Source organism: Falco biarmicus, chromosome 12 (assembly GCF_023638135.1).
Source record: "Falco biarmicus isolate bFalBia1 chromosome 12, bFalBia1.pri, whole genome shotgun sequence".
NCBI lineage: Eukaryota > Metazoa > Chordata > Aves > Falconiformes > Falconidae > Falco > Falco biarmicus.
In genome coordinates this window covers 13841480-13861118 of record NC_079299.1, presented here as the reverse complement: position 1 = coordinate 13861118, position 19639 = coordinate 13841480, and the positions used below count along the sequence as shown (strand labels likewise).

Genomic DNA, 19639 nt, shown 5'->3' with positions numbered 1-19639 from the left:
CAGTTGTGCCTATGTCCTGAGGAAGGATGCGAGCACACCAGGCTCTCACTGCTGCGAGACGCTCAGGCAAAGAGCCTCTTTACAGAGTGGCCCAGTCTCATTTTCACCGAGAATCAGAGGATTTCTTTGTAAACAGAACACAAAACACTACTAGTTTATTAATTTTAACTGGGCGAGTATTTGACTTCAGATTTAGTATTTGAAGAACCTGAGCATCACCTAATTTTTAAGAATAGTCATGCAAAAGTTTATCTAAGGTAGCAAGCTCAATCATTTTTATATGCCAGCATAGTCAACAAGAAGAGTTTCTGGGACATCTGGAAGGACATGTAGAATTAGACTACAAAGATCAATAATTCTTTTTAGAAATAAAATTCTGCATACAAGGGTCAAAGTGACTGTCAAATTTTGTATGCTCAAGTGTTACGTAAGACTTGATTCTGCATGATTTATTGTAGTTTAGTATAATGAAATAGCCAGTAGTTAACAACACAGCATTTGAGCAGGAAGTATTTCCCCTATTCATCAGGAAACAAGTGAAAGTTTTTTTCAAAAATGCCTTATTTAACTATTTCCTCTGAAGTGTGGAGCTTAGAGCAGTGCTTAATAGCAAGACAGAGTTTCTAACTCTCCTCTCCTTCCCCTGAGAGCTTAGATACCTAAAATGGAAAAGTACACAATTTCTCACTAAAGAATGACATTAACCAATATTTCCAGAACTTCTCTTTACAATATTTTTTCTACAAATCCGGTAAAACCCAACTTGTGGGACACTAAATTCACTGCAATTAAGTCTCATCTAATTAGACCTCCAGGCTTATCACCTCTTCTAAATGAGCAGGCAGAGCTACCTGTACTGCCTCCAGTGCCTCTGCACAAGTCCCCAGTACGGGATTTCGGCATTCCAGCTGTCTGAATTCCCTTCCCAAAGGCCACGAATGACTCACCAGGGCATCTGACCCAAGTCCCAACCAATACAACTGCCAAGTTTCTCGTCCTGTTCTTCAACAAGGCACAACAGATGCCTACAGCTCGATTCCATTACCGAAACACAGGCATGATGCATCCCCCTGCATGGCGCTTAGAACATCCTCTGGGGCTGGGACACAGAAGGTTCATCCACTGTGGGAGCAGCCAGTGCAGAACAGGGAAAAGAGGGGCATCTCAAGTGACACTAACTCATGTGTGTTTAGGCAAGTAAACTGAGCCCATAGCCTTTGCTGAGGATACAAGGGGAAAAAAAATAAACCTACAAAAAAGCAGAACAGTAACTCTTTATGTTAGGTAATAAAAAAAAAAAAAAAGTAGGATCATGACAAAATAAAGTTTATATGCATTAATCTGGCCCAGTTTTCTTCCTCTTCTGAGAGCAGACTTTGAATTCACCCACACACATGGCTTCTCCAAATTCCAGTATTTCTCTCCATCTTCTCTGCAGACAGTTTCCCTTCCCCGTGGTTGGCATTTAGAAGAAGGATCTCACTGGTGTGAAAACACATTCCTGTGTTGTACTCTCCCATGAGAATACGTTCATGCCTTTGAATTCTCCATTAGCAAGTCTCCTTCTAATCACCTTCCTCAGGCAAGCAACGTCCTTGTCTCTGTGCTTTGCATCTGCCTGCCTGGAGTTCAGTTGTAACAAACTGGTTTACTCCCACTAGTAACCGTCCCTGGCCAAGAGGGCTTCATTTGATTCAGTGAACATTGGAATTTAATAGCCTTCAATAATTAGCCCAGGACCGGGTACAAGAAGCTTTGCTGAGATTTTCTCGATATTGGAGGCGAAGGACGACAGAAAAGGCAGTTCTCTCTCACATTAAAAAAAAGCTTGCAGTCTGACCGACAAATACATTGAGTCTCCAGTATCAGATCTTAATTGTTCACAGGCAGATTTCCCAAATTGTTAGCATGTTTCATGAAATAAGTTAGTCTAATTATAAATGCCAAATACAGATTGTATTCTGTGCACATGTATATATATGTGATTACCCAGCTCCCTACTAAATGTCATTCACCCACTTTTAGAAACATTCATATTCAAAATCACTCAGATTTTTATAAGTGCCTCAGTGACAAGGGAACTTGTACTCTTATGTCAGGTGCCACTGACAATCCAAACTGCATCTGTCATTAGACTGTTTGGTAATCAGATGTGGTAATAGGCTCATCTTCTGAAATGTTTTCTATGTAGCCTACAAATCACATTGAAGTAGAGGAGCTTTGGTGCTGAGAAGGTTTCAAATAGATGGTTTTTTTTTTCTCTAATCAAACATTTTTTCCCCCAAGATCTAAACTAAAGATAAATGCAAACCATAGTCCATCTGTGCATGCAGAACCTTTTGAAGCATTTGTTCTAGTCTTTATGTATTGCCTCTTCAAGTAATTAAGATAGATATGACCAAATGCAGTATGTTTAATACAAAAAAGCATTGGAATTTCACACACACACACACACAATTCTACGTCTTACATATGTTATACTCCCTGGCCAGGAAGACCTTTTTGTTCTGTGGGTACAAGTCTATCATCATGGCAACCTGCTCCACAGCTAGAGTTCCTACGTGCTGTGGTCGTAAAAATAACCAAGATTCCTGACAGAAGACACCCCACCAAAAACCAATTTCGCTTGCACTGAAGTCAACAGCACTTAGCAGCTATCTCGGTAGGAACAGAATCTCATCCTGAATTACGAAAAATGCCTGTCATCAAAATACACCACTTTCTTCACATACAAAATGCAAGTGTAGAATCTCTTTTCTGAAAGCAAACACAGAACTACACTCAAAACACAGAGCAATGGTGTCAGCATGAGGCCAGAAAGATTTGGAAACTGTAGAAAATATTTCAAGTTCATTAAATACCCCTAGGATGCAAAATAGCACAGTACAAGCCATGAAAATAAATGTTGACACAAAGAAAGCTATTTCTACATAATGACTATTAATTGTGAAGTTCCTCTTGGGCAGCAAACGATAAGAAAAATAACACCAGGAAAAGAGTAATTGCTTTGATTCAACATCCTAGCGTGTATGCCCAGATCATAAAAACCCCAAACGAAACCCCTGACCACGTGAACTCAACTACTTGAAAGAGGTCTTTATTATATTTTAGAATATTAGCCAGCTCAGTCCTTCTAAAGATTCACTTTACACTCCATAGTCTGTCATTTAACATATAGGTTGAATAGTCTTTACTAATTCCGATATTGACCTATTTAAATGGATTTATTGGCTCACTTGGGTTTTACTAATTAGGTACCACCTTTCAAATCAGGACAGCTGGAACTTTTTTTTCCACAATAGCCTTTAAAAAAGTCTTTTTCTTATTATATTACTGTTTTGCTTATGGTCTCACAAAATCTTAAGCGTTTTGTCTCTTTCAGGCTGTCCATCCTATTTTTTCAAACTTCTTAAGACTTGCAGTGACAAAATTCAATACCAACCAAAAAAGTTTACACTCACTGAAGTTCCCCAGAAAAGAAAACAGATATACCACAGCAGCCATGGAACTGAGACTTGTAAATTCTAAGTAATTCCCATGAAATAATGTGAATTTTAATATAATCTAGCTATTTTATGATGGTAATGTGGCGACCAATCTTAAAACACCAAAAATCAGAATATATACTGGAAAATTACAAATCCAGTCTAAAATCCAAGGGTTTGTTCCTGGTAAATTGCAGCTCCCAGTGTGAGAAAGTGTTCTTTACAGCTGTTGACACCAGCTTGCTAGAACAAGTCTCCTCTACTGAAAGTCAGTAATTATAACTAAAATAACTCAACTTGAGCATGTCAGGCTGCAGAGCAAAAGAAAACATTGCTGTTAGGTTTAGCTATGCTTGCACTGAATGCCTGACAATGTTACTCTGAAGGAGGAAATTGTTGTATTCTGTGTTCAAAAGAAACTGAAAACCAGCAACAGGAACAGGCATCAGATCAACCTACAGTGCCTCATCAGGTGACACACGTTGAAGTCCTGCCAGCCCTGCACTCTACCTGTTCTGCCATACGGCTTCACAGCACTGCGTGTTGTTCATCCTGGAATGATTTCCAAAACATACATATTCCAGACCCCACGTTTCTATACACTTAGTGAATGCATATCTTCAGGCCGTGTCATTTGTCCTCCCCCCTCTTCCTCCGCAAGCTGCCCGTGAGGAATGAAGGGGGTTGAAGTGGGAAGCAGGACAAATTGCAAAGCCTGAAGCACCTGGCTAACTCATTAGCACGGTCAGAGTTCTAGCCAGGTTTTGCTATTATTTTTTTTTTTTAACGAATATTCTAGTGATTGTTCCTGAAAGAATGAAATACAGAAACACACACGTCAAAGAAAGGTGAAGAGGTTTAAAACAGTGTTTTGTCGCTTATAAAATTAACAGCCAGCCAAGGTACGTTTAAGGCAGCTGCTGGAAGGGAAAACCTTTCCAGCTATGTGCAAACAGACACCGGCGTGACTAAACAGAGACCAAGAATGACCTTACCGCGGAACATCAGGCTGGCGTGCATACTTCACTACACTTTACCACCAAGTTTGGGTCGGTTTCTGATCATCTCGGTCAGCGAACGGAGAAAAACGCCGAACCGTGACCTCTAGCGGAGGCGCCGCCGAACAGCCGCAGCCCAACCGGGCAGCGCCGGCGCTTGCGGGGCGCCCTCGAGGTGCTTTTTAGGAGCTAGCAAGTAGGGTTAAAAAGAACAGCGCTTAACCGCATTCTCCTCCAAGACAACAATTTTTACTCCACACTTACACGGCTATCCATGTATTTTGGTACACCTAAACGTGCCTTACAAATCTCGGCTGAGAAGGGAACACGGCAGCGACGAGAACAAACCCCAACCCCAACCCTGGGGACAAGCACCGCTGTGCGACCGGCGGAGGGGAAACGGCGGCTTCACCTGGGCGGCCTTTGCAGACGTGGCGCTTGAACGACACACCTTTGGCACTGGTTTGGAAAGGGTTTACTCAGCTGCCCTTTCTCCTGACAGCTGGAGCCACATTCCCAACTGGAAGCACCTCCCGGAAAGGGAGAGCTGTATCTCGCCTGATTGTACCCCGTGATGCTCTGGATGTTAATAAGCCCAGAAAATACCTCAGCCTGGAGAACTGTCATATTCGGGGTCGGGGGGTGGGGTGGGGGGGGGTGGGGGAAGAAAGAATTAAAAAAATCAGCGGTAGAAATTAAAAACCTCCTCGTGCATAATGCAACCAAATGAAATCGAAGCTTTGGAGAGCAGACAGGGTCTGGTGGCTGTTTTAACGTTGTGACATAGGTGTAAGACACAAGAACGTAGGAGGCTGCGGGAGCGCCGGCATGAGGCTGGGGTGGGCGGACGCGGGGAAGAGGGCTCTGCCGAGGGCACCTGACTCTTCCCGGTGTCCAAACACCGTGTGAGGAGGAAAGCAGAGAAGTGCCCCGTCACCCACACGCGCCGGGGGGACACGGGCGGCGCCCGCGGTGGCAGCCAGGCCCGGCCGCTGTCCCCGCCGCCCCGGCGCCGCCCGGCCGGCGAGACGGGAGCGACGGGCGCTGCCGGCCGGCGGCCCCGCACACGCAGCCAGTGCCGTCGTGCCCGAGCGCCGCACCCCCGGCCTTTTTCTTTTTCTTTTTTTTTTTTGGGGGGGTGGGGTGGGGTGCGGACAGACGCCCCCAAAGTGTCTCTGGGGTTTGGTGGCCAACTTCGCACAAGTGCCGCTCGGCGGGGCGGGCGGCGGGGCCGGCTCTGCCCCGCTTGCAGCCGAAGCCCCCTGCCCGCAGCGCCGGGCCCGGGGCGGGGGATCGGGGCGCCCCCCGCGCTGCGCTGCGCTGCGCTCCGCCATGTGCGCGGGCGGGGGAGGAGGCGTGTCCCCACCCGCCGCGCCGCCTCCCGCCCGCCTGCGAGCCGGCACCGGCGGAGCGGAGCGGCGGGCGCGGAGCTCCCCGGCCCCGCCATGCCCGCGCCCCCCGCCCCGGCGGGGCCCCGCGGCGGCGCCCGCCCGCCGGCGCTGAGGCCGCGGCCGCACCTGCCAGCTGCGGCGCCGGGGGTCGCGCAGCCTCCGCCGCTCCCGCCCTCCTGCGCGGCCGCCTCGCCCGCCGCCGCTGCCTCCCCGCCCGCCCCGTCGCCAGGCGGGAGCTGCCAGCGGTGCGAGCGGAGCCGGAGCCGGGGCAGCCGCCACCGCCCTGCCCTGCCCTGCCCTGCCCGCCCTTCCCTCCTCCGTCCCGCCCAAGCCATGAACTTTGGCCGCGGCCCCCCGGTGGTGTTGAACGTCGGGGGCACCCGGTACTCCTTCTCCCGGGAGGTGCTGAAGGATTTCCCGCTGCGGCGGGTGAGCCGCCTGCACGGCTGCCTCTCGGAGCAGGACGTGCTGGAGGTGTGCGACGACTACGACCGGGAGCGGAACGAGTACTTCTTCGACCGGCACTCGGAGGCCTTCGGCTTCATCATGCTGTACGTGCGGCACGGCCACCTGCGCTTCGTGCCGCACATGTGCGAGCTCTCCTTCTACAACGAGATGATCTACTGGGGGCTGGAGGGCTCCCACCTCGACTACTGCTGCCAGCGCCGCCTCGACGACCGCATGTCCGAGACGTGCACCTACTACGCGGCGGAGGAGCCGCCGGGGGAGCCGGGCGGCGGCCCCGAGGGCAAGGGCCGGCGGCCGCCGGGAGCCGAGGGCGGCAAGTGGCTGGAGAGGATGAGGAGGACTTTCGAGGAGCCCACGTCTTCCGTGGCCGCCCAGGTCCTGGCCACCGTCTCCATCCTCTTCGTCATCGTGTCCATGGTGGTGCTGTGCGCCAGCACCCTGCCCGAGTGGCGGGCGCCGGAGAACCGCAGCGTGGAGGAGCAGAGCAGGTACACAGCAGAGTCAGTGAGGGAGCCCTCAGGGTAGGAGGATCCTTTATTTTCCCGCTGTCCGGTCCCCGTGTGTCCCGTCCAGTGTGTCCTGCCCCTCGTCCTGCCGGTCCGTAGCTGTAGCCGCCGCCGGCGGAGATCGCCTCCGTGCCTTAAAACCCCGGGCCCGGGCTGGGGAGCCGGGGGAGGGGGTGTGGGGGTCCCTCGGGGCCGATCTGCAGCTCCGGCTCCCACCGGGCTCCGAGGGCAGGGGGCGGGCGGGAGCCCCGCGGCGGGCAGGGGGCGGCCGTGCCCCCGGCGGTGCGGGGCCGCCGGGCGGGCTGGGGCGGCGGAGCGGCCGCCGGCGGAACTGGGCTGCCCTGCGCTGGGAGGGGGCTCCCTCCGTGCAGCGTCTGGCTCGGAGCTCTTGCTTCCCCCCTTCTAGAAGCCACGGGACTCCTTGCCCACAGAGAAGTTCAGGCACTCGGAAAATCCTATTGGGCCTTAAGGATTGTGGAAAAAAGGGAAATAAAAAAAAATAAAAGAAGAAAATGCAATTCCCTTCTCTTTTCTGTTGGGAAAGGTACAACCTTGTATGTACTCTGCGTATAAGCATACAGGTCCTTCTGCTGGAGCAGGTCTAGTGCCTGTTACAGTTCTGCTCTTGTAAATATCTTGTATGTGGGAACAGCCTTACCCCTGCTGCTCGTTCCATCTCGGATCTGTGTGGGGAACAGAGGAGATGATCAGACTGCACATTAAGCTCTTGCAAATGCATCATGTAAGTGCTCCGATGTATGAATGTAACAGATGTTTACACTGCCTTTAGATGAAACGTGTGTAAGCACACTAAACACTGCAAACCAGGTGCAGAAACCAGGGCGGGGGGTATAAGGCACAATCCCGAGCCTTCCTAGTAAGAACAAACCCTTTCTCATCTCCTTTGTGACCTTAGAGTAGGGTTACATCGAGGCAACGCTGCTGACTTGAGTATCATTGCTCTTTCTCTCTTCTGTTCCCTGGAGAACAGAATCAAGACTGCTCTGGTAGGATTTCTCCCACAAATAAGACCGAGATACAAAGAAAGAAGTAAACGTTGCTTGTATTTGCTAGCTTCTCCCTTCTTTTAGAACAGACAGGATATTCAACAAAAAGTTTTCAGCTTCTGCTCTGCTGAAGGGGGCCCTACAGCAAAATTGCAGCCTTGTCATTATGAAATCATCATCTTTTACTATAGAGTTAATTGGAATGTGATATATTATATCTTAGTAGCCAGATTAATTCCTTGGAAAGTATTTTCATGGTTTCCATTAGCTTAATGGAAAACTGCACCTGTATTTCTCATTGTAGCAGAGCCAAAGAATTAATTGTATGAACAAAAAGAAAGCAGATACAGCCTGATCAGCTGTTGATTCCTGCTTAGATTCAGATATGTCAATATCAGATACGTTGCTCTTGCAGGTTCTTCCAGTTAAAAAGCCTTACTTAAGCTTTGCAAGGTTATTTCAAAGGGTGGATGCTCCGGGTGATCTTTTTGTAAGGCAGCAAATTCCTTAGATACCCCCAATAGAAAGGGGAAGATGATGCAACACATAGCATTAACAACATCGGTCATATTTTTGTTCACGTCTTCATGGTGTGCGAGTAAACAACAGTTTTTCTCTTACTTAAAAGATTCAACTCGCAGAGGAACAAGGCATACAATGTGTAATTCTTCTTTCATAGTGCCTTTGTCTTCAAGAACATCTGTATTACATACACATATAATCTTACTCTTCTGAACAATTGCATCTTGTATACAAAGTGTTTGAAGTATAAGGTCCTAAATACTTGCAATGTACATTGTAGCCAAGCACTTCACAGGGCAGAGAAGGCTGCTTTTAAAACCAGAAGGGCCACTGTCAGTTGTAGGGTGACTTCCTTCAGTACCGGTTGTAGTACTCTGTGGAATTGCAACAAAAACAGAGAGATAACTGCCAAAGTTGTGGCTGAACAGTTTCTGACCATCTTCTTGCAGAAGTCTGTCACATATAAACACTGATACAGGTTCATTTCACGTGTGACTTAACCTGTGTGCTCTCACTGCACAGGAAGCGATAGCAATTTCTTGGCAAACACGAGGAAAACAGATACAGATGTGTTCCCTTCTGTCCACAGCTGGTCACCTGCTGAGGTGGCCTTGTTCACTTAGAGGAGCCACTTCTTTCTTTATTGCATACAGTGCATCATGACTAAAAAGCCTGTTGTATCTGGAAAAAATGGTGTGAGCTGCAGTTGCTTTTGAGTGATCCGGTTTAGTCATGACTACTTACACGTCCTAGGATTTGACCTAACGTGCCCAGCTGTCATCTGACTCTTTTTCCCTTTATTTGTTTCCGTTTTCTGTTCTTTTGTGGTTATTTCATTTAAAGTGAGTTAGGTTTTCAAAATGTAAGTAGCTAAGTGGTTTGTTTGAAAGTATGACCATGGAAATCACGCAGGAGTGTCTAGGATTGTGTGTTCTGCTAATACTGCCCATCTTAGCTGAGAAGGCTTTTAAAATTTTGGCTACTAGTTTCTGATGCATTTAAAAGTTTGAAGCCAAATTCTGTGTTTTGTTTATTAACCAAAGTTCCTCATAGAAATAAAGAAATTCTATTTAACATGATAATACAATATTATTAATTTTTTTTCAAGGGAGAAATTGTGACACTGTATGCCAGTGAGTTTTAAATCACATGGCACTGTAATTACTAGTATGAAGACTTTACATTTTTCTAAAAAAGTATTTTGAAAAGTTTTAGAAATTAAAATTGAATGGGCTTATCTAGAAGTCCTTAGACTGTCGAATTTGGATGTAACTGACTATTTACCTTAGCATAAGCCACTGCTTAGAAGAGGTGAGAACCACCTCATGAAATTCAGCAACTTTGATATTAAGTCTCTCACGTGCTTACGAATACATCCCTTGATGTTATTTGACAGCCTGGAAGGGTGCCACATGGATAATTTCTGTGGCTGAACTGTGGTAAGCATCCCCAGAACCACTTTGGGCAGCTGTAGTGAAAACAGCTCCAGCAGTGTATCTCCAGCTTACCTGGATGCGGACTCCAGAAGTCACTAACTCTGTAATTTACAAAATCAGCCTCTTTAATGAGGTTTGCAGTGAGGGTTACTGCAGCTGCCAGCTAATACCAGCGGTTTTTGTTTTTACTGTATTAACACCTCTTCACCAGAAGAGGAATTGAGGCCACCAAACTTTTCTCAGAAACCATTACATTGTTACAACTCTTCAAGGCCACCACACTCTGGAAAGGTAAACCAGCCTAGGCTGTTTCTGATCCCTTGCAGTAACACCCTTTGGAGAGCAACAGAGACCTCCACCAGTAAGCCTCTTTTAAGGGGAGAGGGATGGGGAATCTGACCTCTGCATGTCACAGATCTTACAGACACTGACAGTGTAATTCCCTGATTTGCAGAGGGATTGCCTTCCCCAGGTCTGTTCTCAGGATGAGGGATGAGTTATTAATTTTCTTGTATTTTGAGATTTTTGCTCTCTTCCTTGCCTTGGCACATTTCACTTATCAAAGCTAAAGATTTCCATCAGATTTGCACAGTTTAGGACCAGACAGCAGGGATGCTTGTCTCCACTTCTGTTGCTTCTGGCAATTTCAAATCATCTTTGCTCTCCTCTGAACTGTGCCAACAGATGCATACTGTGAGTCTCTAATTAGGGACCCGTCCATACACTTATTGTCAGCATCATCTTTTGGGGAGAGCTGCTCAAGCCTGTAATAGGAAGTCATTTGGAGCTGCCTGACTTACTGCCAGCACAGTTCTATCTACCTGCCTGTAAACTGTTTTTCTAATGCTAAATGTAAATAGCTTGTTAGCACAAGGGAGAGACTGTTGCCTCATTTCCGTTTACTAGTCTTGGTTAAGTTTGTATTGAAAATCACCCGGTCATCAAGCCTGTATGATTGTTGTGTTCTTAAGCAAAAGCAAACACGGTAACTTCTCCAAGCAGCACCTCTCAACAGGTGCTAGAGGGCCTTTTCTCATCTCTGCAAAACATCAGCTTAAAAAGTTGCATTTGAATTTTAGGTACACAAAAATCATTATTCCTTTATGGTGGTGGAATTTCAGAACATCTGAATGCTCAGGTCCAACATCTGTTAAAAAAACCCAAACAACTTCTTTCCTGGGTAAGATCTAACCTGGACACCACACCTTTGCTAAGTTAAAACAGTAGGCTGAAGGCAAAGAGTGGAGCTACAGACCTAAGTTAAAAACATGGATGTGGATTTTTCTAATGAACTTACAAGCTTTTTGGAAAACAGAGGTAGCACAAAGAACAGGCATGTATCACTGCCTGGCCACAGGAGAACCTTAATGAACTCACCAGGGCTAGGTGCCACTCATGCTCAAAGTATATGGAAAAGATCCATATACTTTGAGGATCCCAGGGCTCGAGATGTCCCCTGAGAGCTGTGAAAGGCATTTGCCCCTTTCCTGGAGAGTGCTGGGTCATTACAACCTCCCACATAAGTCACTGAAATTTAATGAATCAAGACATATTACTGCTACCAAAGCAGGGACAGCACTACAGTTTGTAGTGAGACAGAAACCCTGCTGATTTCAAAAGAATAAAGAAAAAGACATTTGCTGAAATGACTAGAAGTCTTCCTCAGCAGGAATTTGATCATCCTGGCTACTGCTTGGACATTTTTCATGTTTATATACTTTACGTGGAAATAGGCTTTAGAAGCAGTTTAACAAATCAGTGCTGACAGACTTTGATCTTTAATCCTGTCCTATACTGTCTTTAATCATATCATCTGTTTTCCTCATGTGTCCCGTCAATGTGTATGTTTTATTTACAAGCTTAATAGGCAGTAGTGCCACTAACGAATATTTTGGCTAGATTTCAACCAGCTTATCGGGGGATATTCAAAGTGTACAAATTGGCACACTGGGGCAAAGAATAACGCTAAGCTGAAATATTCTAAGACGTTCACAGTATGACTCTTTTGGTAACAACAAACTAGTCTTGTTAGTGATTGAAAAAATAATTTCTTAAGTGGTTTAACTCATTGTACATAAAATAGCTTATTCTGAAAGGAAGTTATCAGACATGAAATTGAACAGTGACGGGATTGTGGTAGAAATGAGGCTCACAAAGGCTTGATTTTCTGTTTATGGACAAAAGGCTCATTAAAGCAATCTTGAAAAACTGTTAAGTACCAAGGGGCTTAAAATTTTAGGAGAAAACCCCTATTTCAGGTGCTTAGGTCTGGGACAATGAACAGCAGGTTTTAGCAGAAATAACCTGTGACTGAATAAAAATTAAGTATTTTTAGTATTTCCTCTGGTTGTTTACAAATTCCATGGGGAATTTTCAAGGAAACACTTTATGAGTTTGTTTTTAATTTCCTCTCTCCTTTTTGAATACCAGCTATTTTAAAACTGAAGTGATGGGGGAAAAACACCAACCAAAACTGTGATGGAAGTTTATAAGTACTACATTTTACCAAATAAAGCTCATGATCTAAATGTACAGTTATAGATTTTAATACAGCATTATTCCAGAAATAGTCAGTAAGAGGCAGTCAGTCTTGTGAATATGCAGTACATATTTTAAGAATGGATTAGAGAAGACACAGTAACTTTAGTCTTCCAGGTGCATGCATTTTATTTGGCTTTAACATCATACTCAGTTAAGTTCTCTCGAGGACTGTTAAATTTGCTGTCCTTATTAGATGTTATTTATCCATTAACAGGGTGAGCTATAAAGATAAGTCACTACAAGGAGAGGCAGACTTGATCTGGAAGTGGAAACGCAGTATGTAGCGCTCTAGATTTCCCAACAGGCCAGAGGTTCCTAGTTCTCACCAAAGCACATACTTTTACATGATTCATCAGGACTGCTGAAATGCATCTACACAGGCAAAAGGGACTGGCAAGAGAGGAAAAATGAAAAATGTTTTACTGGTGGCTAAGAAGTAAGGAGAGGAAAGAAAAAAGTAAGAGACACCATTCTCCATTATGTGCTCCCTAGCCAGGATGTATATAATTGATGAGAAAGAAGGACAGATGCAAAATGTGCAATTTAGAAGACAGTGGCAATAATGCATCTCCCACTGTCTTGATCTTGCTTTGTCATCTTTGCATCAGTGATGTTCCTTAGCTCTCTTCAAGTTTGTTCTACGTTAAAAGGCTTCTTCAGTCCTTCCTACTGAAGTATAACTGATTTACAGTATCTATTGTGCTAGGAACTGCCACTGTCAAACAACGGATTGATCACATTTCACAGATTTTTACTTGTACAACTACTCCCCAAAGTTATACCGGACCACTGAGTCAGTGTTGATTCATAAAGATGACTTCTACTGAATCACAGCAATCAGGACCTAACTTCCTTAAAGCTCAACTCTGAGATAACCTGCCTAATTTGAGACAAAATGGAGGAATCACATTTCCAACATTATCAGGGCATCAGGAGGAAATACTGAGTGAAAAAGCTCTAAATTGTATACCTACAAATTGCTTTTTCATTCAAGTGCTCCATGTCATAGGGTACAGGCAGCACTACCAGAGAAATCTCATAGAATGTAATGAAATACAGTCTGTTGGAATGGTTGAATATTCCTGGCTGCAATTTTCTATCCAGATACAATTTTTCTTTAATCATTTTGTAATATCTAAACTAGCCAACGTATAAACACGTTCAGACTTTATCAGTGTGTCCATTACCATGATCTTGTTGTTTGACTGGTGTTACTAGGGGAAGTCTAGGTATTTCCTCATTATGTGTAAAAAGGATTTAAGACAACTTGCCCATTAACATTTTTTCTTGATTTTTTTCAGCATAAAGGAACAGTAATCCACACTGATACAATAAATTTCATATATTCTGCATATGACTTTTGTTTAGAAGACATTATGATCTGAGCATTTTTTAAAAGAAATTAAATCTGTCTGAGGTACTTACAACTCACTGTCATTGTTGAAAGAAACACGAGTATTTTCAAAAGCTTAATTTTTAAGAGCACACATAATTCTTAAAAGCAAGCGTTTTTGAAATTCACAGGTCTTTCCATCAACTGGTGGCAACATGAACAAGTGTTTTATAAGCCCTTTACGAAGAAAGGCCACTTGCCTATAGAACTTTTATTGTTATTCATGAAACCAGAAAAACAAGGTCAGCTTTCACATGAATAACTATTTCTTTAAGTAATTAATTTACATTCATTTAAATTTTCTGTGGCTGGAATTGGTGTACCTTATGACTTCACATCAACCAACTGTTAGTTTCCTCCATTTTTTAGCATAAAACTAAAGTGAATGAATGAGTAAAATGAAATTAATGAAAACTAATTAAAACTTTAGTGTATGAAACTTTCAACAGACACTACCTTGTTAGGATCCCTGGAGTAGCAAAAGAGCTCTGGCTGTATGTAGTTTTTTGAAATACCCAATCTCACATCAGTTTGGTTTCAGACTTGTTGGTATGAAGGCGTTGGCGATCAGCTTTTTCTTTGCTGAAACTGTTGGTGAAAAAAGATAAGGAAAGAGGGAAAGATTAGCTGCCATTCCCTCTGTATTAAACAAGTGACCACAGTCTGAATTCTTTTTTTTTTTTTCAGATGGGAGATTTGAGACTACATGCACAACAGTGATTAAATAATCCTAAAGCAACATTTATCTCCTGTTTCTACCTTCCACCAGTTTCCTGTTGAGGTGTTCTCAAGTCTCATTCACTGTACTGGGACTTGAAAATATTTAAGAACATACTGAAATCACCTTCCAGGATTTATTCTCTTAGGGCCATTATTTGTATTTGGCAAGATGATCTTGCCTGTTGCTTTGGCTACCCTGACGTTCTTGCTGCAATGCAGTTTAGGTGGAGTTGCATTTAAAACAAAAGAGAAAATTCAGTAATGCAGAGCATAGTGGTAGATGAGAGGACACAAGCTTATTACTTTGTGTACCCAATGATGAAAAATAAAATACCATCTGTATTTACTGGCCATACCTACGAAGTTCTGAATATAGTTCTACATAAGGCCCTGTTTGCGATGCAAATCAGGCAGACTGGTTTAGGTTGGTTCCTGAAGGCCCATTTGCATGAATTATTATCAAATGCAAAAGCTGATTTCTGCCTGTTCTGTCTTCACTTCCATTTCAGTTTAGCAGTCTGGTTCTATAAATTGCCGTTCATAACCAGCCAGTTCATTGATCCACAGTCCTTGGCATTCCTAAGTGGATCAGGCCTCAGAGATTTAACACATACAAAAAATAAAATCCCCCAAAACCCAACCTATTAAAAAAAACACCAAAAACCAGTGTTCTGCATAATGTTACACATTGGCATCAGGGGCATACCATTTCCTGTAGAGTCCTGGTTTTAATACTGAGCATATATGCCCAGTATTAGGACCAGCAGCAATCTATAATTCAAAGAAAATAGTCACTGAGTGAATACTTAGCAATAATCAGGTTTAACTCCTCACTAGATCCTCAAGTTACTTGCTGAAATCTGGTGCTACATGCGTAGGATAGGAATAACGTGGCTTTCTGTTTGTCGTTTGTGAAGGTCTGAATGTCAATTTGGTAATACCTGTGAACAAACCAAACATCCACTAGAGCTTTTGCACAGAACATAAATACTGTACTTTGTTTCTTTTGACAGGATAATTGAAGCTATCTGCATAGGCTGGTTCACTGCAGAGTGCATTGTGAGGTTCATCGTCTCCAAAAACAAGTGTGAGTTTGTCAGAAGACCTCTCAACATCATTGATTTACTGGCAATTACTCCTTACTACATCTCTGTTCTTATGACAGTTTTCACAGGGGAAAATTCGCAGCTTCAGAGGGCTGGAGTCACCTTGAGGGTCTTAAGAATGATGAGGATCTTTTGGGTGATTAAACTGGCTCGTCATTTCATTGGCCTTCAAACACTTGGTCTGACTCTGAAGCGTTGTTACAGAGAGATGGTGATGCTACTTGTCTTTATCTGTGTTGCTATGGCAATTTTCAGTGCACTTTCCCAGCTTCTTGAAAATGGGCTGGACTTGGGAGCAAAGAATAAGGATTATGCCAGCATTCCTGCTGCTTGTTGGTGGGTGATCATCTCGATGACCACGGTTGGTTATGGTGACATGTGTCCCATCACTGTACCAGGAAGGATTCTTGGAGGAATTTGTGTGGTTAGTGGCATCGTTTTATTAGCCTTGCCGATCACGTTCATTTATCACAGCTTTGTGCAATGTTACCATGAGCTCAAGTTCCGATCCGCTAGGTACAGTAGAAGCCTCTCTGCTGAATTCTTAAATTGACCAAACTTGCATTCTGTTGTAGTTACTTGCTAAGCTTTGTCTTAGCAGAGAATGGTGGAAGGTCCCTTCGTGTGTCCTCCTTGACTGGATGGTCCTATGGAACAACATTCTCACCAGCCTGGAGAAAGCCCGTCACCATTCAGACAGGAAGGATGGCCATCTGCCTTGGGCACCTTGCAGGGAGAGGGAGTGATGCTTCAAATTTGAGAGAACAAAATTAACAAAAGAGGATTCAGAAGTCCTCAACCAGACCAGTTTGGTCTTCAGTTTGCCTTTCCACAAAAAAGCAGAACAAAAACATGGGCTTAACACTGAGATCCGTCATTCCCCTAATTACATCCTATACCATTTTAAGCCACGTGTAGCAGAAGTTTTTCCAAGATTTCAATATCTAAATACTCCGTAGAGGCATCAATAACTTCTTGCCTGAAATATCTCCACTTTTAACTCAGATAATCAAATTAGATACTAAAGGAGAATCTCTGCTACTTTTGAGCTTCACGACAGCACAGAGCTGGTTCTGTAACTCAGGAAAGATGAAGAATATAGGTCTGCGGGGCAAAAAATCTTGAGGCCTGATTCTGATCTTTGATGAAGCACACAAGTCTCTAAAACTAGTGAAGTCAGTGGCATTGCTCTGAATTTGATAATTCGAAGAAGTGCAAGAAGTTCACCTCTGAATGTTGTAGCAAGGACTTCTTAGGCACAATTGATTTCTTCTCTGGAACCAAATTGTTAGTAGAAGCAAGTGTTGTACTTTACAAAGATCAGCATAAAAAAGTCAGTCATTGATAAATATATTTTCTGGTCACTTAGTGGGGGAGCTATCCAAATTTTACATACGCTCAATTCAGCTCCATCCACCTGAAGTTACATACTCATAAGCATAGATTCTCCCCTCCGCCCCCCATTTAATTAAACATATATATCATAATGAAAGTTCTGTAAGACAAATTATAACATTCCATCACTTGAAACAGTCTGGAGAAAGCAGTGGAAAACAAGAATTAGCTGCTCCCTGTCAGATGAGACTCTTCATCATCTTTAAATTCTGCAGTCCTTACTGAAGGACACACTCTAATGGAAGTTTTAAAAACAACTGTAAAAAGCCCAGAGCGTACCAAAGAAAGTAAAATATGGAAGTGTGAGTTGCACTTGGCAAAATGGTATATTCTCCAATGTAACTAGAAAATCAAAATGAATCAAGATAGGTTCTGAAATACTGTTCACTACATTTCTTGTGTAGTACTGCTTAATAGCATTGTTCAGTATAATTCTGAAAGGCTGCTCTGTAGAAATGTGCAGTTAGATGCTAAAACTAGTATAGTTTATAAAACTAAGTTACAGCTTTACCGATTTGGGTACAAATAAACATCAACAGGGAGCTTTCTTATTAACATGGAAGTTCAGAGTCATCAGCATCGCTGAACTTGGTGTGCTTGCCTGAAAATACCGCATTTACTATTACTGCGCTGTAGAAGCATCTTTTATATATGTATTTGTTAAAAGCTTTAGAAGTAAAATGAGTACCACCTAGAAAACGCATCTCTGAAATTGCATACTCAAAAGTACCACATTGGTCAGTAACCAGTATATTGAAGGCTCTACCCTGAGACCTGAAAAGTTCATTATAATTTTAAGAGGTCTTAGTCTTAAGTAGTCATAAAGAATTACATTGCAAATAATTTTTTTTCTGAAGACCTGGAAAGATTTTTAGTCATCTTCTTACTGGCAAGCTTGACTATTCCTTCAATTCCTACATTATTAAGTAACGTTACAGCCATACCTCTGTTCCTTGCCACTGACGCTGTCTGGTGTTCAGAAGGTTTGCTCTGTAGTTCCCTGTACCACTGTCTTCATGCCTTTTATATCAGAATCATGTCGCTCGGAGGCTGGCTCCACAGAGATGTGAATAGGAGATAAGCAAAAATTTCTTAGATGAAATTCACAGCTGATGTCAGGCAAGTTGTGACTTCAGAGACACTTAGAAGTTTTACACCAGCGGAGATGCTGGCTCTGTATTCCTGCATGCGTACCTATATATATCCTGCATATATTATATATTATACTCAGTTGAAATGTTTTTTGAGGTTTTTTTTTTCTCCTCACAAAAAATTTCCTCCTTGACAAAACTGAAATTTCAGACTTTAATCCAAACACAGCTGTTGAAGAAAATGACATTTTCATCTTCTAATGAAAAGGTTATTTTGACAGTATCAAAAGCATTTTCAAGGAGAAAATCACTAGTATTTTTTTTATTCTGCTCCGATTATTTTTTTCCATTAACAATAGGTTAAAAAACCCACCTAAGAACTTAGCCCTACAGATTTTTGTATGCTGTTTTTAAAGCTCGGGAAAAATACTGTTTTTCATAAAACTCCATAAAAGTTACTTTGTCTTTTGTCCATGTATTGTATTTAACCAAATCAGTACTCTTGAGATAAAACCCTCCTCCCACAAAACACCCAAACCATCATCACGATGACAATAGTTTGAAATCCATATGGAATGTGAATATAAAGTATGCTGCAATCTTGATTTTGAGACACAATAAAATGCATTTCAGCACTATTGATAAATCTAATCTTTAGATGCTCGTAAAAAGGAAAAAATATAAATTAATGCATATAGTAATTTGTGAATACCAGTTTGCCCCCTGAATCATTTTGTATAAGCAACTAAGGACAGGAAGTTCTCAAAGATCCAAGCTCTTACATGGTATACAAACAAATGTTTGATCCTTTCTAAAGTGTTTTCCAGCTAAAGAATCCTTTCCCAGTGTAAAAAAATCATCTAATGAAAATAATCATGTAAAGGAGTAAGTCTGTGGAGATGATCTTAAGTTGTACTTTTTTTTTAACAGCTTATGTTCACTTTTTATATGGCAAAGTGTGAACAGAATGACCTAATGTATTTTTTAATTTGTGTTCTAATAAAATATTTTGAAACTGCTCTATATAGGCCCACTAAGGAGAGAGACTGAGGTGGTTGGGATTTTGGTATTTTTGGTTTTTTTATTGTTGTATGGTTATCAGTGTGTAGACTTTAGTTTCCTTAGAAACCAAGTTGAAGTAATGTGATCTCAACAGTAGCCTTAAACCAGAATTTTATAGTAATTAAATAGGGTTCCTGACTTCCAGTAATGTATGTCACCTTATTTTCAATGGACCAGTGTTTCTTTGGTGAAACTAAAAAAAATTGAATTATATGTGTAGTCAAAATTAAGCATACTTTTAAAGAGATGAAACTGCTCTACTAGACGTTTACTTGAGACCATGGTTTATGCAGGCATGGCTTGCAGCACTCCATTTCAAAACACAGCATTTCAAAGCCAAGCGAAGACAAGCTGGCTCACTTCTGATCACTGCCAGTGTGAACCCTGTACAATGTGATACTTTATGAGCAGTACCTCTTTCAGTATCTGAAACATTCACAGTTGGAACAAATGAGATGAAATAAAAATATAATAAAACTGGAGACAAATTAAGACAACTTACATAATTGCGATCCAGC

At 42.9% G+C, this 19639-nt stretch overlaps 1 protein-coding gene across 2 annotated transcripts; it reads left to right on the top strand.

Moving 5' to 3' along the window:
* Nucleotides 1-5931: 5931 nt before the first annotated feature.
* On the top strand, nucleotides 5932-19082 carry KCNG3 (potassium voltage-gated channel modifier subfamily G member 3). Of its 2 annotated transcripts, none has more exons than XM_056357771.1 (2): nucleotides 5932-6830; nucleotides 15481-19082. In XM_056357771.1, the coding sequence occupies exons 1-2, from the start codon at nucleotides 6208-6210 to the stop codon at nucleotides 16124-16126; spliced, it is 1269 nt and encodes a 422-aa protein (XP_056213746.1). In that variant the 5' UTR covers nucleotides 5932-6207; the 3' UTR covers nucleotides 16127-19082. The 2 variants fall into 2 exon arrangements, with proteins under 2 accessions (XP_056213746.1, XP_056213745.1); XM_056357770.1 differs by having other exon boundaries at nucleotides 5932-6863.
* The last annotated feature ends 557 nt before the right edge of the window (nucleotides 19083-19639 follow it).